Source organism: Hippocampus bargibanti, linkage group LG22 (genome assembly GCF_051943395.1).
Source record: "Hippocampus bargibanti isolate YZ-2025 linkage group LG22, ASM5194339v1, whole genome shotgun sequence".
NCBI classification, from domain to species: Eukaryota; Metazoa; Chordata; class Actinopteri; order Syngnathiformes; family Syngnathidae; genus Hippocampus; species Hippocampus bargibanti.
The window spans coordinates 2474751-2499678 of NC_142755.1; the positions used below are offsets into that span (position 1 = coordinate 2474751).

The 24928-nt window shown below is 44.8% G+C and overlaps 2 protein-coding genes across 6 annotated transcripts in view; one reads left to right on the forward strand and one right to left on the reverse strand.

The window, feature by feature from the left end:
• cacna2d4a (calcium voltage-gated channel auxiliary subunit alpha2delta 4a) overlaps positions 1-24928 on the reverse strand; it is a 30846-nt gene that overhangs the window by 2469 nt on the left and 3449 nt on the right. The window contains exons 2-28 of one of the 4 annotated variants that reach the window (XM_088988785.1): positions 24129-24213; positions 23936-24017; positions 23753-23869; positions 23170-23229; positions 22927-23089; positions 22717-22848; positions 22562-22622; positions 21476-21626; positions 20904-20978; positions 19920-20123; positions 19763-19841; positions 19125-19258; positions 18989-19006; positions 17986-18063; positions 17804-17884; positions 17656-17730; positions 17480-17566; positions 17339-17410; positions 17158-17219; positions 17026-17093; positions 16909-16954; positions 16734-16831; positions 16563-16656; positions 16385-16477; positions 16194-16321; positions 15495-15563; positions 487-548 (exon numbers count right to left, since the gene is read on the reverse strand). In XM_088988785.1, coding sequence (XP_088844911.1) covers positions 487-548; positions 15495-15563; positions 16194-16321; positions 16385-16477; positions 16563-16656; positions 16734-16831; positions 16909-16954; positions 17026-17093; positions 17158-17219; positions 17339-17410; positions 17480-17566; positions 17656-17730; positions 17804-17884; positions 17986-18063; positions 18989-19006; positions 19125-19258; positions 19763-19841; positions 19920-20123; positions 20904-20978; positions 21476-21626; positions 22562-22622; positions 22717-22848; positions 22927-23089; positions 23170-23229; positions 23753-23839 — 2277 coding nt within the window. In that variant the 5' untranslated portion in view covers positions 23840-23869; positions 23936-24017; positions 24129-24213. Of the gene's footprint in view, positions 1-486; positions 549-15494; positions 15564-16193; positions 16322-16384; positions 16478-16562; positions 16657-16733; positions 16832-16908; positions 16955-17025; positions 17094-17157; positions 17220-17338; positions 17411-17479; positions 17567-17655; positions 17731-17803; positions 17885-17985; positions 18064-18988; positions 19007-19124; positions 19259-19762; positions 19842-19919; positions 20124-20903; positions 20979-21475; positions 21627-22561; positions 22623-22716; positions 22849-22926; positions 23138-23169; positions 23230-23752; positions 23870-23935; positions 24018-24128; positions 24214-24928 lie in introns of all 4 variants that reach the window. The other 3 variants (XM_088988783.1, XM_088988787.1, XM_088988784.1) reach the window with 3 other exon arrangements.
• On the forward strand, positions 4962-15453 carry lrtm2a (leucine rich repeat transmembrane protein 2a). 2 transcript variants are annotated; one of them, XM_088988788.1, is made up of 8 exons: positions 4962-5544; positions 7847-7987; positions 10673-10893; positions 11381-11425; positions 12269-12394; positions 12484-12572; positions 12646-12803; positions 13444-15453. In XM_088988788.1, exons 2-8 carry the CDS (start codon positions 7933-7935, stop codon positions 13923-13925), a joined length of 1176 nt encoding a protein of 391 aa, XP_088844914.1. In that variant the 5' UTR covers positions 4962-5544; positions 7847-7932; the 3' UTR covers positions 13926-15453. The 2 variants fall into 2 exon arrangements, with proteins under 2 accessions (XP_088844914.1, XP_088844915.1); XM_088988789.1 differs by lacking the exon at positions 11381-11425 and having other exon boundaries at positions 4967-5544; positions 13444-15452.

Sequence of the window (24928 nt, forward strand, 5' to 3'; positions counted from 1 at the left end):
CACACACACACACACACACACACACACACACACACACACACACACACACACACACACACACACACACACACACACACACACACACACACACACACACATAAATGGATTTCCGTCATAAAGCTACAATAACGAGCTCCTCGCTGATGAGTCTGGACATTTTTCGCACAGATGGACGTGCATATGTCACCCGTCCACGCGAGACTTGACAATTGTCCTCATATGGAACCGGGAGTGTCAAACGCAAGCTCTTGGCGATCCATCATCGGAGGCCTCGATGGTTCTTTTAATTGCTATTTTTGTCACCGCGGGGGAGTCGAGGTGGCCGAGCTTTCTAACACCTGACGCTAAAAAGAATAAATTAAAAAAATGCTGCCTGGGAGGTGTGGAAGGAAACCTTGTATCTGTTTTTTTGCACACTCCTTGATTGCCCATTCAGTGGTGAAACAAGCTCTATTTTCTTTATTTATGTATTTTTTTTATACAAACCTGTGATGCGATGGCCCAAAATCTGGATTCCAAGACCTCCAGAGTCATCTGGACACCAATAGCTGCAAAATAGAAAGATAAGATACACAGTAGTTATAACCTAAAAGCCATACAAAACAGTGACCGTAAAACCATGCCCACTTGTGGCCACGTGGTGAAATGCAGTCAGAACAAGTCCAAAATAAAGGAACCGAGCCAATTAAGCGCCATGTTTTGTTTGTTTTGCATCACAGTGAGGCTATTCTGCTATTCTGAGATGCAACGTTTTCTCAGATGCCGGTGTGTGTGATCATATTTTTTTTAATTTTTAGTACACGCATGAATGAAAGGCGGCGGCTTTTATCGCTTTAGGTGCGCTTCTTGGGTCCATGATAATCTCAGTCGGCATGCCGATGGATAAGAAAAAGTAATTGCATAAGTTCTCTGAGGAACACATGCACACATCCTGAGTACACCCACGTACACACAAACACAGAACAGTGCGAGGGTGGATGACACGTCATATTAGCATCAAAGACTCAGCACTTTTCTCCCCTTCTCTTCCTCCCAGCATGCTTTGCGCAAGTACTCTGGGGGGGAAGCCTCTGCTATTCTCGTACGATGACCAAAATAAATAAATACATCGGCAGTTCAAGTGTGATTTACTCATCACTGTGGAAGCCGTTTGGGGTATCGCTAGTAGTTCACAAATGATTCGATTAGATGAGCCTTTATTTGTCTCACCGTGGAGAAATTTACATTTCACAGCAGCAACAACAAAATACAGGAGCTGCTGTAAAGGCAGCCACTCTTGCGGCGCCATCTTGAAGTAAAAAATAACTCACAAAAAAATAAATAAAAATAATGTGACAACAGACACTGACGTTCGTCAATCTTAGGCACTTTCTGCACCGTCTTTGTTGCATGAAGCAGTTCTAGATGAAAGATCAATGCCTCCTTTTCACCAGTGGATCCGGGACATCACGGTGGAATGTGCAGGTCTGCTACCAGCGAAGTTTTGAAAGCAAACATGAAGCTGTAGCATCCATTGACGAAAAGAAATTGTCTCACATCTTCTGTCCCACGTAAATCCACTTCAATTCCAAGCCGCGACGGTTCCACATACGCATTTCAGAGTCAAAGTAGTCATGAAAGTACTATTCTTAGATCTTAAAAATGTTAGCATGCTATCATGCTGAATGATAACTAATGCAATAGTGTTTCCGATTGTCTCACATCTCCTGTCCCACCTAAATCCGCTTCAATTCCAAGCCGCGACCATTCCACACATGCATCGCCGCTCTTCTCATCATGACTGAAACGGCGACATCGACAGGAAGTGAAGAACAAGCAACGGATGAAAGCGGATGATTGGATTTTTAATAACGTTATGAGGTAGAAAGGCCTTTTCGTTTCAAGCCGGCGGCGGCGGCGGCGGCTCGCTCGCTCGCGCATCAAACAGAAGCGAAAGGAAGGTGGCGTGAAGCTTGCGCTTCATTTAGATTTCACACCCACGGGGAGCGATAGGATAGTCTCGATTAATAACGTTCCTGATGACACACTTTGGGTGTGAGAACGGAAGAAGAATCACCATTGTTTTTCTCGATGCACAGTTTTGATTCCCCCGTTTGTCCCTCTGAAGGAAATCCGTCCCATCAACACGCAGCTTTCGCCAATCGACTGCGGTTGAATTAACGAAAGTCTCCCGAGTGGCGTCGGAGGACGGGAAAAAAAGGGGGGATTTTGTGCTTTTCAAATACTTCATAATCCCATGAACTCGGCCGCTTAATTTATCCGGCGGTGACAGCACGTGTGGCTGAGAGAATCTTAATCCATCATCCGGGTCGCCATATCCCCCTCACGCTCCTCAAAAAAAAAAAAGTTGCAGAGTGACGAAAAATCAGGCGCAATAGAAACAAGCGCAAGAAAAACCCGTTTCAAGCTGTAAATTAACTAATTCTCTGCCATTCCCAAATTCACACACAATGCAATACTACTACCACTACTACTAAAAAGTCTCATATTTAGCATATTTTTAGTCCAAAAATAGTTGATTTAGCTAGCTGCTAGCGTATCTGCATTTTAGCAAACCACAATGGACATCCTCTACGGAATAAAGATTTTGGCGCTGACCGCTTCGATTACATGAGGTCAAGAAGACAGCTGGCTATAAATAACGGGCGGCTTCAAGTGCGTCCGGTGCTCGTGACACCTGAGGTGATTGGGTGCAGCAGTCACATCGGCCTGACAAAGTGAAGCACTCTCAACAGACCTTGGCCCAAATGCCGAGTGGATAATAGGAAGCTGGAAAAAAAAATCAGATTCAATTTTGAAAGAATGGATGCAGGCCGCAACACAATGCAAACACATCCTTCAAGCCGGCCAATCGCTGGCGAGCACCTTTGGAAGACGGCGGCGTCCTATTTAAGCAAGCGGCCAAAATAGACGGGAGGTTTTCCGGGAATACGCGCATGACCGGTGACAGCGGTGCCAACACCCACACGGCATGTTGCGTTTGTTTATGCGAACGCCGGCCCGCTGGCCAATGTGGTGTTTTTCACGAGGCGTTGGAAGCCGCAGAGGCGGATGCTTTGGAAATAGAAGTCGGACTAGAATGGTTTGATTTATTGGATACGTGCGAAATCGCCTACTGCTAAAATCCAGTGGCGGAATTCCAGATTGTTTGCTTAAGACGAATTTTCCATGGACAAAATGTTAGCCAGGATGGGCGCGCACAAGTAGCGCTATGAAATGATTGACATTTCCCCGCTTCAAGGAGGCACGCCATTACTCCCGCCCCTTTAAAGATTTTCACGCCGCTCGTTCCGGGAAGGTCGCGAGTTTACGGCGGCGCTTTAATAGCGCTAGCATTGGAGCTGCCAGCCACTTACGGACAGCTCAAAGTCACGCTGCGTTCTCTGACTAATTTATACACAAAGACACACAAAAACACACACAATGGAGGGTAAGATGCACACACACAATGAAATACCACTACTACTACTACTACTACTACTACTACTACTACTACTACTACTAAAAATGCTCATATTTAACATATTTTTGGTACAAAATGGATGATTTGACTGAAATGATGAACGTACCATTTTTTTTCCTGGTCAAATACCGCCCTATTATGGAAGGGAAAAACATTGCTAGAGGCCATGGCCCGCGCTTTATCAGCACCCAAGCATGAAAAAACAAAACCCAAACAAATTCGGCAATGGCGCTCTACGTCATATTTTTAATCCCAGAATAAATTTGTGAATGGCAGTGAATGAGTTAAAAATCTATTGACACACACAGAGATACAGAAAGACACACAATGAACGGTGAAATGCACACACAAAATAAATAAACTACTACTACTACTACTACTACTACTACTAAAAAGGATAATATTTAGCACATTTCTAGTCCAAAATGGGTGATTTGGTTGATATAATGAAAGGACCGTACTTTCTGGTGTAGAAGGGGCACCAAAAAGCCTCCATTTTCTTCAAAAGATGACCCCGCACCTTATACTCAGGTGCACCTTATATGTAAAGTCATATTGAGCCACGAAAATATGATATCTGTATACATTAGATTTGGAAAACTTTTTTCATTCATTCAAGTACAGTCTTATATACGGAGACAGATTGAACATACATCATTCATTGCGGGTGCGCCTTATACTCTGGTGCATTATATACTGGAAAATATATATCAAAAATACGCTGTTTCCATATATGAGGTGCACCTTATAGTCCATCTTATACACCAGAAAATACAGTAATATTGGGTAGTTTCTGTGTGTGACATGGTCATAACAATTATGAACCAGGAGTGATAGTAAATCCAACGATTTGAAAACCACAACAAATAACATGGCCGCCTTGGGTCGTGGTCCTGAATACTTACCCCCCCCCCTCATATATTTCCATATATCAAAATAAGCATATTATTCTCACGCAAAAAAAAAGGGAAAATACCAAAACAAAAGATGGCTCGGATGTGCGTGGCAACCACACACCCACATAAAAGCCAGTATGACGACAGCTGCTACAGGCAATAGAAGGGAAATAATGGGATAAAAAATAAATAAATAACAGAGGGAAGAGAAAAGCCCATGTGGCCGAGAGGGAGATTCTCATCTTTGCTTGAATCAGCTGATGAGACCCCCCCCCCGCCCACCCCCATCTCGCCCCCTATCAACGCCGCCTCCTTATGTCTCTACCTTATTCCCTCCACGTCCAAGCATTCCGACTCCCTCATCCTCTTTTATGTCACAGTGAGCGAGCAGAGGGGGCAGACAGAGGCGGCGTGTACGCTAGCTATATTTGACAACACACACACACACGCACACACACACACACACACACACACACACACACACACACACACACACACACACACACACACACACACACACACACACACACACACACACACACACACACACACACACACACACACGCATGACTGCACAGGCATACGGAGACGAAAAAAAGGGAGGCGGGGGGAGGAAATACAGCTCTCAAGTGAAGCATGGATGCACACACACACACACACACACACACACACTGAGTGCAAGAATCACAAACCAAGGGCGAGCGTGACGCCAGCACCTTTCGCGTTCAGTCTGTGAGACGCACTAACACACACACACACACACACACAGACACACACACACATACTATCTCTCTTCTCTCTGTGTTGCTCGCCCTCACTCACACACCTCAGATGCTCACGAGGCAGCACGGAGGACGTCGCCGGACGTGTCATTCAAACATGGACTGGATGTGAAGACGAGGATTACACATCTCCATCCTCTCTTTTCCGCCACTATTTACCCCCCCCCCACCCCCCAGTTTCATCCGAGACAAGCGGCAGGGGGGGAAGGAGGATCGTCTCGATACGTAAAGAAGGATTATTCCTGTGCTTGTCGTCACACGGGATTTTTAACGTATGGATGCGTGTCGACGTTCGCTTCTTCCAATTTGGATTGAATGAAAAATACATTTAAAAGAATATGGGGGTGATTTGGAGGTGTGAGAGGAAAGAGCAGTGAAGCCCCCCGCACGCTGAAATATTTAGGTGAGTCTTTGCGTATTTATTAAAAAATATTGAAAAAATGTACTGTTAATGTTGTTGTTGTTGATAGAAAATTACAATAAAGTTTATGATCGTCGCATCAAAATAATCTCATCGTGATCAACTACGACTAACGCTGTCAAAATGTTTATGTGGGACTCAAAGCATTTTTTAAATATAAGGCGGACAAAAAAAAATCTAAACCTGCCAAAGTTCGACTTTTTTATTGATTTTTTGATTGCGCTGCTTCGAGATACCTCGATAGCAATAAATGGAGTGCGATTCAATCCTCACGACACAAACCCAACGGCTACCGTGTCCAAATGTCCAATTGCAATCTAGTTACGCCTTGACTGTCACGTTAAAAATGAGAAATACGTGTGAAATTGAGAATATTAACACGGAGGGAGGACGAAAACAAAACGAATCCAAAAAGTTATTTAAATGCATCAGAGTTTTGCTATATGTAATTTCTGACTTTTGACCTCTAACCATCGGACGTGGGTATTGTTTGACCTTCAACTTTTTGTCACCGACGTGATCCCGACGCTATGCACGGATGTGTACCTTACATGTGTGTTTGGACACGTGTGCATATTTTAGCTTGTGGCACTTGTCAACACGAGCAAGTCTGCACGTGTCAAGCTTATTGTCACGTCTGTGCATCCAAATATGGTTTTTGTGTGTCGTTTTCGGGTTAGGGGGGAAAAATAGGGTGGGGGGGGGATTAAAAATTTATTTTGTGACGCTTGGCTGCACGGCTCTCCTTGTTGTTGTTGGAGCAAGCTGCAGTTTTGCAAAGGGAGAGGGGGGAAAATAAAGTTGGGTATTTCATCGGGGTATATTTTGTAATATAAACATGTCGCGGCTTGGAATTGAAGCGGATTGACGTGGGACAGGAGATGTGAGACAAATATCTTTTTGTCAATGGCTACTACAGCTTCCTGTTTGCTTTCAATATTTAGCTTGTGGTAGATGTGCACATTTGAACATGATGTCCCTGATCCACTGGTGAAAAGGACGCTTAGATTCTCTCCTCTTTCATCTCGAACTGCTTCATATGACAAAGAAGGTGCAAAAAGTGCTTAAGATTGAATACTGTAACTGGGTCTTTGTGTTGTCATTTTTTGATGTTCTTTTGACTTCAAGATGGCGCCGTGAGAGTGGCTACCTTTACAGCTGGACAACTTTGGAAAAATAATCAATGCGGGCAAATGGTGCGAGGATGCACTCGAGGACTCATGTTGGTTCAAGCCAAACAACTCTGACATAATGCCGGCGTCCAACCTAAAGCTATAAATTCCAAGTGTGGACAGGAAGCGGCACGGATAGCATGTGCAGAGAAGGAGCAAGGAAAGAGGAGAAGACATAAAACAAGGTTGGAAGGGGGCGGGGATAAGGCGTCATTTGATTCAGTGCAGAACGCTTTGACTGGCAGGTATTGGCGTGTGGGCGAGCGACACGGGTTGCAGGTCAAATCCCGCCCACCCAAAAAAATAAAGGCTGAGAATAGCCACCGTGTCACTAGCTTAATGTGGGCCTTCGTTGGGATGCTAAATGCTAACGATTTTTTCTCTCTTAATTAAGTCATTTTTTACAGTGTTTTGCATGAACGGAAACATGTCAAGAAGGGAAAAAAGGAAAGCAAAAAACGTGAGCAAGCTCGTTTGTTTCCTCACTTGTGAATTTTTAAATACCGTGTGTGTGTGCGCGCACTTGTTATTCAAAAGTCAGATTTCCCAGAGGAGGGAAAGGAAAGGAGCCCGACTTACGTGACTTTTTTTTCAAAATCACACTCAGACCTGAAGGGAAAATTTGCATCTGACGCACGACCGTTAAACTACTTCTGGCTCCGCCTTTCCGGATAAATTGGCGCACATCTGATCATTGGGCTAGGCTACTTAAAATGCAAATTCCCGTAATCACTCGACACGCATCTTCACGCAAACCTCAGTAAGTGTCATTGAGCGAGAGAAGTTGGTGGTGGTGGGGGGTTGACTAATTATTGCACTACAACCTAATCTGATGAGTGCCGTTATTTCACACGCGGCTAATTGGCTTCGGATGACAATCTTGCGAAAATGGAGTGCCTCGTCGCATCACGCCTTCAGAATGGCGCTCAAATTGCAGGCCCCAACGCGTTTGCCGTGCGCCACTCAAGTTGCAAGAAGTTATTTTGATAACGATCAAATTAGATTTGGCGCGTACGAAGGTGAGTGACGTGGGTGTCGGCGAATGAATGGTTGTCAGTTCGGGTTTGAGGCTCTTAATTTGTTGTCTTTCTTTGTGTGTTTACGCTTTCAAGAGTCACCGCCCTTGTGGATGCTGTAGGGATGGCAGCTTGAACCACCCCCCACCTCCCCCCCGCCACCGCCGAGGATATCGCGAGTCATGCCGCCCCACAGCCACTCCCCAGGGGGCGTCGAACTGACCCAGTTCGGACCCGGTGAGTGGAAGAAACTCAACGCTCTGATTGATCCCATCTATTATCTTTAAATCGATACAAGCGGAACAGACTGTTTTGGCAGCTGTTCATGTTAGCATGCTCGCCGCGCACACACACACACAAATGAGTAGGCCATTGAAAGTACAGTAGCCGTGAGCACACCCCTTTCATAAAATGTCATTACTCCACAGTGTATACGAGTTTGTAGATGGCAAACAGCAGGGAGAAAATGGCTGAAAGGTTGTTTCTCATTTTAGTACCCGTCCCCAAAACAAACATTTGAAGCGACATTTTTACCGAGTCGGTTGTCAGAAAAGTCCAATTTTACGACATGGCGTACTCAAAGGAATAAATCACTGAGTGCTAAACAAGACGATAAATCTATACTAAAGCGTCGAGTAGCATATCGTGCAACGTGACACCTCTTCGGAAGTCACGAAGAGGAGGAATAATTAATAAAAAGCGGGATTTGCGCAGGATTTCAGAGCAATGCTAATCCAGTCTCCTCTCATCAAATGCATCCTAAACCTCTACACCTTGTTCAGGCTTATCTACGCACGTGTGTGTGTGTGTGTGTGTGTGTGTGTGTGTGTGTGTGTGTGTGTGTGTGTGTGTGTGTGTGTGTGTGTGTGTGTGTGTGTGTGTGTGTGTGTGTGTGTGTATATAAGCAATTATTCCGGAGGTCTGGCGAGGGACGACGGGGGTTAAACGGCGGAGTTTTTGACACGAGCTGCAAACTTGTCTCACGGCACCTTTCTCGCTTCAGTCAGAGTCAGAGTTGAAATAATACGGTGGAGCAGCTGCGGGCCTTAATCATATTTTATATGCACGCGCTTCGTGTTTTATATGAAGGAGTGGGGGGGGGGGGGGTTAAGAAATAGAGTAGTCAGACAAACATACTGGCTGGCTGGTCTCCTTATGATGAATAAATTATGCTTCTGACAGACTTGTGTTGGCGTTTGACAAATTACATCGTGAAAATATCTTGAGAAAACAGTGCGCTGCGAAAACATTTTCTCCGACGCCAATGCATATGTCTGGATTAGATAATCCAATCATTATTTGAAAGTGCGCTAATGGACGCAAATGGTTGCGGGAGTCCAATCAAAAAACTACGCTGGACAAATTGCCCATCATTGATGACGATGGACAACCTCGCGAAGACTTCAGGTCAAAGCGCGGACAGCTGATGGAGCCCGTAATCAGATCGTGGCGAGTGTGTGTCACTCGCCATTGGAAAACAGCTCCGCCTCTGGGTAACGTGCACCCGGTGACATCGCCCGGGTCCGATGTCACCCAGAGGGCCCCTGTGGGATATTACATATCAGACAGCTGCGTTGTCCAGGCGATGCAGACAAACATTCCAGTGTTGACAAGCCAATTAGGAAGCAGAAGGAAAAGGCCTCTCGAAGCAAAAGCGGAGGAATTGTAGCAGCTAAAATAAGCGCCAACTGCTCTACCTCCTCCACGAGAGAAGCTCAAACCTCTCATAAATGTTGAAAGTTAGGGATGGGAGAGTGGGAGGGAGCCACATGAAGAGATGAGGGAGGGATGAACGAATCCTCGGATGGATGGATGATGGAAGACAAAAACTAACTAAATAAATACCCTTGGCGGAGAGATGATTTGCGTGTGATTTGACGCTACATAGTGAGGAAAAGGTTACCATCCCAAACAGAGAAATCCGCCTCTCCGTTGCATAAGCGTTGGTCCTATAGCTCCGAGCTCAACTGTCAGCTTAAATCTCCCGCGACGGTTCTTAACCTGCTAGAGCAAAATCAAAGCCACTTGCACGCCAGGCGTCCTTCTAAGATTCCCACTGAAGGATTTTCGCAAAACCTTGAAAATTCCTCCGTCGTTCAATTTAGGAAGCAGAGTCAATTTTTGGGAGGATTTCCTTCATGTGGTTGCAGTTCATGTTCAGGGTGCGTCCGTTACCCCAAAAGCTCTGAGGGCGATACCACATCGGCTTAGCCATGCTAATGAGGTGAAACCAGAGCCAGGGATAGAACAATAGACGTAATCAGATAGACTTCAGGGAGTGGTCAAATGCTCCCCCAACCTGCGAGGGACATATCCGAGCAGGGGTCTTGCACAGGGACCTATCACAGCATAGGTCTGGCAAGGCCACATCTGTCCATTACAGATGTAGTGCCATGGTTACCAGCACAACTTTAGTTCACTGGCCGAGATCTTCGGATGAGGAGCGAATTGTCCGACACCTTCAAAGAAGTAAAGATGACGGCTGAAGAAATCTTTCCCTAGATCGACCATTTTTAACAATCTGCAGGTGCCTCTCCGGTGTGCGTTGAAAGGGAAATGATGAGAGGAAGTGAAAAGACAAAGCCAAGTCCATTTTTGTAGGATTCCCTTCATGTGGTTACAGTTAATGTTCAGTTTCCGTCCGTTACCCCAAAAAGCTCCCGCGAGGAAGATTGGTCATCTCCAAGCTTTTATTGATCGTTTTTGACAATCGTCAGCGCCTGTCCGGTGTGCATTAAAAAGGAAATGCTGAGAGGGAGTGAAAAGGCAAAGAAAGCAGACGAAGGTGACAGATGTAAAAAGCATCGGGTAATTACAAATTTTCCAAAGCGTTCCAGTGGGGGAAATGAATTTGTCAATCCGAGACAGAGAGTTATGGGTAAAATTTTTAATTCGTTTTCAATTCTCCACCTCGCCCTGCAGTTTTCCTCTGTCTGCTGGTGGCGCTGCTCCAGCCGGCTTATCCTTGCCCCTCTCCTTGTCTCTGTTCATCCGACGGCCTGCTGGTGGACTGCGCGGGCCGCGGCCTTTCTTCACTGGCCGCTCTGCACCTCCTGCCGACGGGGAGTCGTTCCCTCCTTCTGGCCAACAACAAACTGACCTCCCTGGACGTGTCGGCCTTTGCTAACCATTCATTTCTGGAGGTGGGCGCTGTTGTTGTTGCTTGTCAGTCAGAAAGCTTTTAATAGTTCCACAATGGGGAAATGGGCAATTTACAGCAGCAAAATTGAAAAGGGTGGGAGTCGAAAAAAAAAAAAAACTAAGCATTGCATGTACAAAAAAAGTGTCAGACTGACTGAATTGTACAACTGCACAAAAATGTTTCAGAAAAAGAACTGTACATAGTGCAAAGTACAAAATATAGACCATAAAAACACATAAAAGCACACACTACATAAGGTGCTATTGACAATGTATGAGTCAATTATTTTTCTCATGTTTATTTATTGAGAAGCTTGACAACGGTTGGTAGTAACGAGCGATGGTATCTCTTCTTCTGGAAGCACGGGTGTGACAGTCTCTGGCTGAAGGAACGACCCAGCGCTGTCAGGGTGGGCTGGTGGGTGCGGGTGGGGCTATCCATCATAGCTTTTAGTTATCTAGTGTCCATCTGTTCCCCACCTCATTCAGAGTGTCCAGGAAGCAGACCAGGACAGAACCAGCCCTCTTGACCAGGTGCTTCAGTCTTTTCATGTACCGGGTGGTGATGTTGCCTGACCAGCAGACAACTCCATATTGGATGGCTGAAGCGACCACAGAGTCATAGGTCTTAAGGAGTGACCCATAAACCTCAAAATACCTTAGTTTCCTGAAAAGAGGCGACTTTGTCCTTTGTTCAGGGCATCAGTGCTTGTAGAGAAGTCAAGTTTATTGCTGAGAAGAACACCCAGGTGCTTGTAGGAGGTCACCCTCTCTATGCCGACACCCTGGATGTTCATCGGTGCAAGTGAGGACTATTTCCTGCAGAAATCCACAACAAACACCTTGGTTTTCCTGGGGTTGATCTGGAGTTGATTCTGCTGGTACCAGTCCACGAAGTCCTGGGTCAGTACCCTGTACTCCCGATCATCTCCCTCTGTAATGACGCAGACAAACGCAGAGTCATCAGAGAACTTCTGAAGGTGATAGGTTGGAGTATTGTAGATGAAGTCCGTTGTGTAGAAGGTGAACAGGAATTGAGCCAGGACAGTCCCCTGCGGCGCTGCAGTGTTGGAGAGAAGCCTGTCCAACTCAGTTGTTTGTCCTCACATACTGCGGCCGGTTTCTGAGGTAATCCATGATGTGATTTGGTGGTCCACACCAGGCGGGTCCTCCACATGATGCTGGTGTACATAAATGAAATAGTCGGACAGAAAGGGACTGTAACAGGGGTATGCGCTCCGGCAGCCGGACAGGTGGTGCCACCTTAAAAATCCAATTTTCTTCCTTATTAAAAATGTGCGTAGCTGATCCTGAAATATTAAGGTGAGGTAAACTCGGGGCGCATCTGATGTTGTCGCATCACATTGCATATTACAGGAGATAGACCTCTCAAACAACTATCTGGACAATTTGCCGGCCGGATTATTCCGCGACATGAGCAATCTGACCAAACTGAGCCTGCGCAACAATTCTTTGACGGGAATGGACAGAGATCTCTTCCAGGTCAGCCTTGGTTCAGGTTTTGGAGATTCCATAAGCTGATAAGAGACGGGACTGTCAGAGTAAATCTGCTTGTCCTGTCGTTCTTCCAGGGTTTGGCTGGTCTGCAGAGTCTCGATCTATCACTCAATGGCTTGGCGTCGATTCCTTTGGGCATCTTGGATGAGGTACAGGGTCTCAGGTAAACACAAAACACCCACACGAAGGCACAGTTGTCACTCCCTGTTCACTGGTTCCAAAATGTCCGCCTGTAGGTGGCTGTCCCTGGCCGGTAACCGGCTTCGCGGCTTGGAGAGGGCGGCATTTGAGCCCCTGACCCGACTCCAACATCTCGAACTGGGACACAACCCATGGGAATGTGATTGCAACCTACGAGAGTTCAAACACTGGATGGAGTGGCTACTGTACCGAGGTGGGCATCCGATGACTGTTTTTAGGCACAAGACAGCTGCTCTCTCCTCATGTGTGAAAATCTGCATTCACCTCAGTGCCTCGGGGCTCGGCTGCACCGCTAATGAAGCACCTCTCTGCTCCATTATCCTCGCCGCTCTTGTCCGGGCTATCTCACAGCGTTTGACAAACAGGCATGTCGGGATTAAGCGCAAACCGCTAGCCAGTAACTCAGCAATCTGTTGTAGAAGAATCAGACGCACCCCCCGCTGGGATGTTTGCAGACAGAAAACTCCTCTTGGAGAATGTTTGGTCACAGAGCTGACGACCGCCTCCTCAAGTCAGTGGCCCTTCTGGATGAAATGAAATTGTGTTTACCCATCACCTAAGATTGTCATCTTGTCGAGGAAAATTAGTCATGCAGAGTTTTCGCTTCCGATACGCTGCCAAGGAAAGGCATGTGCATCATACAGGAGGTGACTTCACTCAAATCTATCCCCAAGTTTGTTTTGAGAGCCCAGAGAAACGGCGTGACTCATTCCGGAGTTTTTCAACCACCCCCCTTTCATCCTTGCTTGCTGTCTTGTCCTCTTAGACTCAATTAACTGGCCTTGCAGGCACAAGGTATTTCCTGAACGACCCCCTCCTCTTCTTTCTTCCAGGCGGAAAGGTGGATGCGGTGGAGTGCACGCTACCCAAAGAGCTGCGGGGACGAGACATCCGCAGCGTTCCTGTGGAAATGTTCAACTACTGCCTCCAGCTCGAAGATGAGAACGGCGTAGGCGACGGATCCCGAGGTGGTCCTTGCAGCAAGGGGGCGCTCAACCCTAGCGGGGCGCCATCAATTTCTGGCAGCGACGACCCATCGTCGCCCACGGGAGTGGGCGGGGAGGCCCCGGCAGAATGCGTGCGCACACGCTACCGCCCCGTGAGCGTGCGACGGGCCATCGGGACGGTGGTGATTGCCGGCGTGGTGTGCGGGATCGTCTGCATCATGATGGTGGCGGCGGCCGCGTACGGTTGCGTCTACGCCTCGCTGATGGCCAAGTACCAGAGGGAGCTGAAGAAGAGGCAGCCACTCATGGGAGACAGCGAGGTGGATGCGGACGATCGGGAGGAGAAACAGATTTCCTCTGTGGCGTAGAAGAGCCGTGGACAATAAAGGGGGTTTGTTTGGCAAAGGGCTCAAAAGAGGAGAATGGCGTTGAAAAGGAAAGGCAACCATCACCACCTTGGACTCTCCAAACGTCACCAATTAGTCTCCTTTTACTTCTTTCAAAGCCTTCCTCCCTCCATTTATTTTTCTATCCCTTCATCTCGCCTACTCACCACCTACCGATGCTGCTGGGTGCTCAACTCAGCGCCGGAGAACAAGGTTTCATCCAAGACTTAGCCGGTGGAATCTTCAGGGAGACTTTGAGTGTGGTCTTAGTCAGACCAATGTCTCAAAACCCATTTGGCGACTCTCCCCGAAATATAACAAATTCACAATGTTCGTATGATGTTGTGTTTTGTTTGGACTATCACTGTAATGTTTGCTTATTAGTCATGTTCATTTAATCGCGTCGGTTCAAGTCTCGTGATGTTGGTAGCTAACGGTTTTAGCTAGCTAAATCCTGTTCTTGTAACTCGGGTGTGTACAGAATAATTCAAATATAGTTTGATACTTTCAATGTCACAACTAGGGGCCGAGGGGGGCTCAAGACCGACCGGCATTTAGTGGTGTGTTGTGCGTTATGACGATGATTGTGTGTGTGAGGCAGTGACGATAAAGAAGCATATCTTGGTACGTATGCATTGGTGGAAATAAAAACATATCACACTCTATTACAAGGCGTGACGAGAGCGGCAATGTGTCTATTTACGGTTCGTTGGAGCACACGCGTGCGCAGACGCACACGGTTTCCGGCAGAGGGTCAAAGAATCTAATCAAACAAGATGGAATAAGCAGACACAGGGTCAAAGCGGAGGATAAATCGGTGGCGACTCCTCTGAGTGCGGACTAATCCTTATCTTGTTCTTCACGCCTCAATCCCTTCCAACATTTTTTTTCCGTCCACTTCTCATCAACTCTGTCCTTCTCATCTCCTCTTGCGCTTATCTGGTCACCATTTATCTTCCTGACATCGGAGTGTTTTTCACCTTGCTTTTCCTTCCACCCTGGGACGCCTTTTCCCCCCCGTCTGCTTCCTATCTTTGTCATTGTGCCTAACTCTCTTTCATTTACAACCCCTAACCTTCATTCTCATTTTTCTAGAGCGTTTTTTCTGAGTGGCACGGTGTCAGATAGTTAAGATAGATGAATAGGAGGAAGTAAATATGGGGATAGATGATTAGGGAGATTCATGGATGCAACAACATACAATTTCTAAATTGTACTCACGACTCGAAAACTGGATGTTTGTATCTAGATGAACACCACCCACGGGTGGTCAGAATTGGTATTGCAACATTTAATAAACATCGCTCTCCTGTGGTCAAAATTGGTATTGCCACAGTTCCTTGAATTTTTTTTTTTTTTGGGGGGGGGGGTTTACTGATGTCATGCTTTAAAAAGTAATTTTGTTGCTTGACTGATGACTTGATTTTAAAAGGAACTGAACTCGATGCCGCGTTCATTTGATGAATAATTCATTCAGTGAGCCTCTCATAAATCAAACCGTCACCAGTCGCTGAGGAAGCTCATCATTTAAAAAAGGTGATGACGCCCTACCTCCAGCGATGGTTGTCTTCTTGCCCACAGTCACCGTGACGGCAGTGGTTGCGATCGCGATCCTCCCGGCTGGAAGAGGAGTGGGCACAATTGTCAATCATGAAATCTGACATAGAAAATTTTACATTAATAAATAAATAAAACGGTACCTACAAAGCTCTTGTGTGTATTGGGTGTACTGTACCTAATATTGTGGTTTGTGAGTGCATGATTGATGCATTGAAAACAACACATGCGCAAATGCACTACAGGTAGCTTTATATATGTCACCATATCAGAATGCCTAATAGAGGAGAGGAGTTTATTTTTCTGGCCATGCCACATACGGTATTGCGCTCAATGGACAAAAAAAACCCGAACATTTTGCATGAAGAAACAGAAAAAGGATGCTGGTGAGGGTTGAGGTTGAGGACACCCAAGCGGCAGCATGCCAAGTAATAGTTTTCCTCTACCCTCCTCCTCCCCCTGTACTCCCCCCGCTTGATGCTCCGCCTCCTCTGCGCTCAAGGTGGCGCTATAGTCCGCCTCATAGTCCCTAAACACGTCTGAACACAACAAACTGGCATGTGACACAGGACACTTTTTAGTTAGCAAAAACAAACGGCTGCATCAATGAGGTTAAGGGTTAGTCGGATGTGCTCAAAAGTGCATTTTAGAACGTCTACAAGCGTGTTTAGAACGTGAATGAGGTAAATCTACCTCTGGTTTCCTGTCGGGGTATATAGTAGAGGAACTTCCCAGCAGGGTACTCGGCCGCCCTGCGGAACCACAACGGGAAGTGGTCCAGCGTGAACATGTTCTCCTTGTCGGTGGATGTCAGGAACGACCTGTAAGAGACATGGTGAGTGTCCGCACGGGGATAATCTTGCACATGTTGTATTATTCCTCACATTCCAACCCGCTTTTCAATGCCAGTGTAGCGCTGGAATCTCATTAGGCCGGAACGCGTACCCAGGAAAGCCGTTTCAATGCCGTCATCCATACTGTGAGAAAAGAGAGGGAAATCGGCACTCGTCTCACTTTTAAGCCAATAAACATTGAAGACTACGCTAGTAGGTGATTATTCACCCAGATGGGTTGAGCATGAGGGCAGTCCAGTAAGCTTCCATAGGAGCTGTCACCACGGCATCAAACAGGGTTTGCTGTATGAGCTGCATGTCACCTGCAGAGGAATAAAGACACAATTTGACTCGGTTCCCACAGTGCGTGGGGAAAGCGAGCGAGCAAATCCAGACTAACACTCAAGATCCGGTTCTTTGCCCGTCAGGTACCGAACTACGGCTTCTAGCTGGCTTAGTTTACGATGTGCTGGGTCGATGTCGGTCTCACAGTAGGTCCTGCAAGGTGGTGGATGGTGTTCAAATGAGCAGCAGCAATTTAATAAAATAATAATAATGTTTAAAATCTGACTCACCATTCACTAGCTATGGTCAAATCAGGAGCTAGTAAATCATGAAGACCTGGAGAAGGATGCAACAATGAGGATCAACTTGTGTCTTAGCAGAGAGGAAGTGCAGAGAAACAAGCCTACCTTCTTCAACAGAGACATTTCCGATGAATATATACTGCCCATGTCCTCTTGTCAGTACTATACCAAGACTAATGGACCAAAAGACAAATCAAACAAATGCTGAAATATTTAAACAATTGCGCAAAGATAAACCTGAAAGGTGTCTCGTTGATGCTGGTGAAGAAGTAATCATTCTTTAGGAACATAACTCGTTTCTATTGAGAGAAAGGACAAAAAAATAGTGGTTGAGGACTACGGTGAATAGGCAGTCAATTAAGCGGTAAACAGCTCTGCCTAATGGCGAGATTGGTTCATGAAATTAAATTTGACTCACTCCCTTATCCACGGAGGTCCTCGAATCTAACGACAATGTACCGGTTTCTCCTTTGACCATGGCCGTCCTGAGCTGAAATAAAATACTTATGATGTAAAATGACAATGAGGTGAATAGTTTGTCATGTTTGACCCAGTTCACCTTCTCCTCTGTGTCTTCCCATTCCACCTCGGACAAATCGACGCTGTTGTAGTTGGGTTTGGGCTTCAGCTTCTTTCCTTCCTTGTACTGCCATTTGAAAAAAAGAATTGTTCACGTGAATACTATACAATTCAATTAACCTTTGGGTGGTTTATTTATTTGGTTATTTTACTTACCAGAGGACGGAGGTCCGGATGAGACAAAATGTAGCCATTGTTTGTGATGAGGTAGGCATAACCGTGGACACCCAACTGAAGAATTCAATCAATTTAGTGTCACTTTTAAAATAAAATCAGAACAGTGTGTAAATGAGGGAGATTTTACCTTGTATCTTGGGGCCAATCTCATCAGTTCTTGTAGCGCCACATCTGTTCCGACAACGCCTAGCAATATTCCATGAGACAGCTAAAAAGACATAATTGTTGTCAGCTACAAAATAAATCACACACTGTAGCGTTTAATAAAGCTTTTTAAAAGGATTTAAAAGTGGAAAGAACGATTCTTACCGTCTCTTTTTTCTTGCTAAAAACAGGCATGGCGACTGACGTCATTAATAGCAAACTCTGAGCTTGGCTGTTGAACAACTACGAAAGTGACAAAATACAACAAGAACGAGCTAAATTAAGAAGCAGAACCTAACAAGAAATGATACAAAAACAAAAACGTTGAGAGAAAAAAATCACTACACACTAAACAATCGCTACACAAAACAAATGATTCATCTAGCGCTTTAACAACAGATGAAGCTGGAACAAAGCATTTAACATGGACAGCTATCATATACACGAAAATAAAGCAGTCACAAAGATAGTAGAAAGCACCAGGGAGTGAAACCAAGATCAAGTCTGGATTTCAAAGAGTACAAGTTACTTTTGAGACAGTTTTGTTTAGTGGCAGGTCATTCCAGAGAGTGGGACCAGAAACGGAAAAGGATCGATCCCCTCAGAGACTCCGTTTAGCACATCTAATAATAATATTTTGAGTAGTTTTAAAGCTTATTTAGTAGAAAAATATGTTTTATGGGGACCTGGAAAAAGATTATTCTCCTTTTTTATGGTTTCCTATAGGAAATTAATGTTTGGAAGTCACACTTTTCGCCTTACACACACTTTCTGGGAACCAATTAAGTTCGTAAACTGAGGTATCACTGTAATAAGATCTGGAAAAGAAGAAAAGAGCCAATGATAGGGATGCCAGAGAAGGAGTTATGTGCTCCCTCTTACCAGTACCAGTCAAGAGGCAAGCATCGGCATTTTGGACCAGCTGGAGACGGTTCATGGAGGATTGGCTGACTGCAGAGTAATGTGATATTTTGGGGCGGGAGGGGGGTATTAAAACGTTGTCGGGTAAGAGCAAACTAAAAACAAGTTAGGTTGAGGTGGACTAGCTAACAAATGGGATGCTACTACCCAAAAAAAGACCGCGCTATGCAAATAGGTGCTCCTACCCAAAAAGACTGCGCTATGCTCATGTAAATATCACATTTAAATATTAAAGCAGTTCGATTACCTCTTTCGTGGTAGGTAACTGGGGTGAAAACATTTGCAGAATATTATGTTAAACGGTTTCTAATAAAATATTTAGAAAATTCCCCTGAGTTGTAAGTGTCGAAAGTGCTGCTGCTGAATTAAAAATTATGACGTACCACGCTGTCCATGTAGGCTTCCGTCCAAATGATGTCATGGTCATGGTTGATGACCATGGGTCGGCTGAGAACGTGCAGGTATTCCATGACGTTTTCTTGGACGTCGGCCAGTGTGGAAACATGTGTGTAATAACCTGCAATATTCACATTCAAGCGGAATATGTTTTTTAAATAGCGAGTGCTGTGGTTTGGTTTTGCCAGCATGTTCTGTGTACTCAATACACTAATCAGATATCAGAACAAAAATAATCCCCCGAAGGCTGAGCTACTCTTTGCTTTTTGAAATGAAACACGGTGGTGTTAATTCTATACCTTCAGGTATGTTGATAATATCTTGATTTTTATTATTTTTTATTTTTTATTTTGGAAGCACTGACAGCATCCAATGGCGACAGAAACGGAATATTACCATGTTATACACAAGAGGGCGGCAAAATACTACTGATTTCTCACCCCCAATGTAATACAGTAATAATAAATTTCGTCTAATAAAGTTGTTGTAATAGCAGAATATCATATTAAATAGTAAGATTCAACAACAGGGAGTGCTTATTGTCAAACAACAAATCATGACTCTTGATATTATATTGTGGCCTTAATCGAATCCACCTTACAGGGCAGTGGTTCATCTCCCTCACCCTTATTATTGCAGGCGATCCATTTGACATTTTCAGCAAATGTCATTTCACGTCCGATGAGATACGTGAAGACTCGAACCTGTTGGGTGACGTTGAGTTACAGGTTGTCAACAGCAATTTGCTCAAATCCTACCCTGCGCCTGTGCGTGCGTCATACCCGTCGATCTGGCCAGTTGAACTCTTCAAAAACATCCTGGAAGTCCTCCATGGCGCCATCCGTAATCAGCATAATGGCCTGGTTGCACAAACTGCCTTGACCTCGCGCCGCGGCCTCGTTGAGTATCTTGAACGACTCTTTCATCGCCTTTTTTACTTTGCCTTCCCCTTTGACGTGCATCTGGTCGATCAGGAGCTTGAAATGCTGCGCGGCGGACACCAAAGGTCAGGGTGGCATTGTGGGTTATGAAAAAAAATGGCGGTGGAAAAGCGTGTTTGTGTGTGACGGGGGGAAAAAAAGGGCACGGCAGCGGATTAGCACGGCTCCCTGGCACACTGACTAATTACAACATGGCCACTACAACACTACTACAGATAATCAGGATTAAATACACTGTACAACCCAAAATACACAAAATACAGCAGATTTACAAACTATTTATTTTTATGGGGTGGGGGGAGGTGACTGAAAATTCCAAAGCATATATCCATTCATATATCTACTCCCTAAAATATGTGCAAGCTATCATCTAATATGTCGAGCAACATCTGGAAGCCCAGGTGCCATTTTTTTGTTGTTGTGGCATTCGGCCAATCGGATGTTAGCATGACCGGTCATGTGATGCGCTCGCTGAAAATTGTCAGCAGCCCCTCGACCTCACCTGATCCCTTGATGTTGTTTATACTTGGCGCTTGAAAGTAGGGCATGCATCCAATATGTAATACACGCGGATACACACAAACTCACACACACACATATATACGTTTTTACGACATAGTGGGGACGATGCGTGTGAGGGATTTGCCCTGTGGGGACCACACACACATAAGCTTTGTGGAATAATAACAACAAGAGAACAGATGAGTGAAACAACAATGCGATGAGCTGTGGCATGTCAGAGTATCAAAAAAAAAAAAAAAAAAAGGATCATGCCAAACAGGAAGTTGGAAAAAAAAACAGGAAGTTCATAGTTTTCCTTCTTACCTCTCTGTTATCCAGATCGGCTTGGACCACAATTCCCTTGAAACACGGTTCCAAGTATCGAACATAGTCACTGTACTAAAGAAGAAACAAAATAAAAGATGGCGGTTAAAATTGTCGGAACTTTATTTAACTCATTCACTGCCAAACGTGTAAAAATGTGTCCACTCCAGCGCCAGGGTTTTTGTCATTGTCGCTCCAATTCCAGGACCCACACAATATTGGGTTTTAGGACTACATAAACATTCTGTACAACGTTAGAAACCTTAGGCTATATTCTGAAAAATAAGAGTTAATTCCTAAATTATATGGGTATGGAGTTATGTGAGCTTGAAATGGGGGCAGATGTCCAAAATACAATGCAATACATACATATTGGTTTGTATTGCGCCTCAACAGCTGAAGCTGGAACAAAGCGCTAACATGGACGAAAGGCAAATGCTGCCCCCTCGTGGAAGGGAAAAAAAACATTGACAGAGGTCTGACCATTGCTTTTTCAGCACCCAAGCATGAAAAAAAACCCAAAATGGCAGTGAATGAGTGAATTTAAATACTATTACAGATGCTATTTTTACAGCGATGATGTTGACAAAGTCATTCTCCCCCAGCGTGTCCAAGATTGTGTTGATGGTATGCTTAGCGATGGTGAGCCGGAGACCCTTCATGCTGCCGCTAACGTCCACCACAATGACGACGTCTTTCGGGGACGTGGCCGCTTGGATATACCTGAAAATGGGGGAGGGGTGATTAATGTCAACAAAATTGTCATCACTTTGCTTACTGTACATGAATCGTCTTGACTTTGTTTACTATTATACTGTATGTTGAGAGTGGACTGTTTACATTATTGCGTTAAAGTTTTGTACTGTACTACAAACATTTACTGTGCTTCTGTATGCGTGTCCTATACTTTGTACCACTAAATTAGACCTTATAAATACTCATACACATGTCAATATATACAGGTAACATCCGATTTACGACCACCCATACTTACCACCATGACCTCCAGACCCTATTTTTAAAATGTTAATTCTACGCCTGGCACTGAAACGGGCTAGCAGGCCGGCAATGCGTATGACAATTTTGGCCAGCCAGCCAGCATCTCACGCTCGCACAGCAATCGACTGTGTGATGGCACCAGAAGAGGGAGTGTTTGCGAGTCATTTAGCCTCCGAGTCTCTATTCAACATTTTGAATGGATTGCAACTAACAACCATTTTGACTTACGACCGTTCTATCTATCTATCGCGGGTGGTCCCGGTCTGCAATAAGAGCAATAAACGGGGGATTACTGTTATCAAAATACCGGAACAGTAACGCAAACGGGCAGATGAAAACGTTCATTCCATCATGTCCCTCAGCGTTCATCTCGTTATTCTTATCCAGTTTAATTCCAAATTGGTGGACGTGAATGAGATTCCTCCCTCCCTTGCTCCCGCCACAGGCAACGTTCCAGACCTCTTTTAATCTGTTTGTTTGACTTCCTACTTCCTGGAGGGACCAGACGGCGTTCCTGGAACTGATTTGATTTTCGCTTACGGATCATGGACTGCGGGTCAATTACTTTTTGAAGCGTGGGGGCTACTGGACGTGATTTGTTGGTGTTACTTTGTTTAGATTTTTCCGCCATGATTAAAACATTTGAACTCAAGGCTCACCAGTTCCTGTTCCTGCAATCGAATGTGACCACGCCGTTCTCGTCCGGGGTCCATCGGATCCCTGGGGATTGGGGAAAAAGAGCAAAACTGTTAGAAAACTCGCAACGGGGTCAGACAAATTGATGAGGCGGGACAAAAAACTTTTACGGGGGTACCAGGGTACAGTCTGAAGAAGCCTGAGGAGCTCCCGAAATATTGCCAGGTGAGGGTGGGGTCCTTCTGGAAGTTGTCCATGAAGACTTCGTTGAGAGCTTCTGACATGTATGCGCCGTTGAGGATATCTGTATCTAGAATTTTTCAAAAGGGGGCGGGGACTATGAGTTTGAGTGACTGAACATAAGGGGGTGTGGTTTGGGGGTGCTCACCTCTGTTATAGACGTTGGTGGGTACTTGGATGTTACTCTGCTGCGTGTTGACCGGCAGTTTGCTAAAATGTTCATTTCTCTCCAAAGGGAAGTCGCCCCCCAGGGGTAACGGGTTGCCATCTTCATCCACCATGTTGATCAGCATGGAGTTGTAGTATTCGAACTAAGACACGACACACCTGAGGTCATTCCGGGAGGGCTGGGAGGGGGTCTGTATCGAGATGAACGTCATGGTCCATTTACCTCCAATGTATCGTTGTACTCGTGATAGAGATCAGCCTCTTCGGCTGCTTCCGCTAACCGCTAACACCCCCCCCCCCCCCACACAAACAAAATTACAATGCACGAAAAAGTGACATTTAACATTAACTGTCATTCCCGAATGTATTCGGGAATTGAAAATATGACATACAAGGCCATTCCTCAAGTTGTTTGGGTTTTGGTTTTTCTTGCGGGGGTGTCGATAGAACACTGGTCAGACCTCTGGCAATGTTTTTCCCTTCCATGAGGGGGCAGTATTTGACTTTTGTCCATGTTAGCTCTTTGTTACAGCTTTAGCTGTTACTAAAGCATGATATAAATCATGATGTATGTATTGTATTTTGTACAACCGCCCCCATTTCAAGATCAGATAACTCCCGACTCATATAACTTAGGAATTAACCATTTTTCTGATGAAAGAAGACAGTCTAAGGATTCCAACGCTGCATTGAATGTTTATGTACAGTAGTCCTCAAACTCAATATTTTGCGGGTCCTGGAATTTGAGTGACAATGACAAAAACCCTGGCAGTGAATGAGTTAAAAAAAAGCGACTTTTTCAATACCTTCACGGATTTCATTTTCCTCCCCAGCATCTTCTCCATCTCCTCCGCAAACGATTTGACCAGCTCCTCGCCGTCGACCTCCTCCATCTTTAACGTCCCTTCCACGTCTTTATATTTCTTTAAATAAACCACGATAGGTGAGTTGAGTGACCAATTGTTCAAATGTATATGTACATGTCTTACTTTTTGGAGTAATTCAGCTCCGGAATATTTGGCGGAAAGGGACGCGATCTCTTTGCCGAATGATTCGGCCCATTTCTGCACACTACGAACAAAAGCGAAGATGAGAAGCAGAAAATAGTAAAAAAAAAAAAATGTTATGGATTTTCATTTTTTAATAATAATAATTATAATAATACATTTCATTTATAAGCACCTTTCAAAACTCTCAAGGTCACTTTACAGTCACAGTTTTTCTGTGGGTAAGCAGCGGCAGACGCACGCGCCAGCGTTCACTCAACCTGGAAGTCACTCAAATAGATAGAAAGCTAGCTAGCGAGCTAGCTAAAATAAAACGAATAACCAAATGCATAACCACATACATAAATAAATAAATGTATAAATAATTAAAATAAATAGCAATCAACAAACACATAAATAAATACATACAAACAAAGAAATGCATGAATACATAAATACGGTAAATAAGTAGAGAGATAGCTAAATAAGTAAAATAAATAAACACACATATACACACAAATAAATAAATACAAACACAAATAAACAAACACATAAATGAATAAATAAATAAAGTAGATAAATAACTAACTGAATAAATAAATACATAAATAAATACACATTAATAAATAAGTAGATAAATGATAAATAAACAAATAAATAAATTCAGACGTAAATGAAAAGGCATTTTTGCTTTTTTTGGGATCGGAACGTTGCAGGAGAAGCGTATAAGGCGTCGCATGAAAGGTTGTGACCTTTTCGTGTCCGAGGTCACGCTTCACATGACAGATTAAAAGAGATTACCGTTGAAGGTGACGACGGTCAGTAGTCAGGTTATATACTGCTCAGTCATTTTTTGGGGGGGCGGGGGTAATCTTGGCAAACAAATTTTCCCTATGAGGACCAGACAGGATGCGACAGATGGTTGGACCAATAGGGAGTCGGCCACCACGCGCCGCAAAGCTAAAGTTGGTCACCGCTCGCACCCGCTGGCGTCAT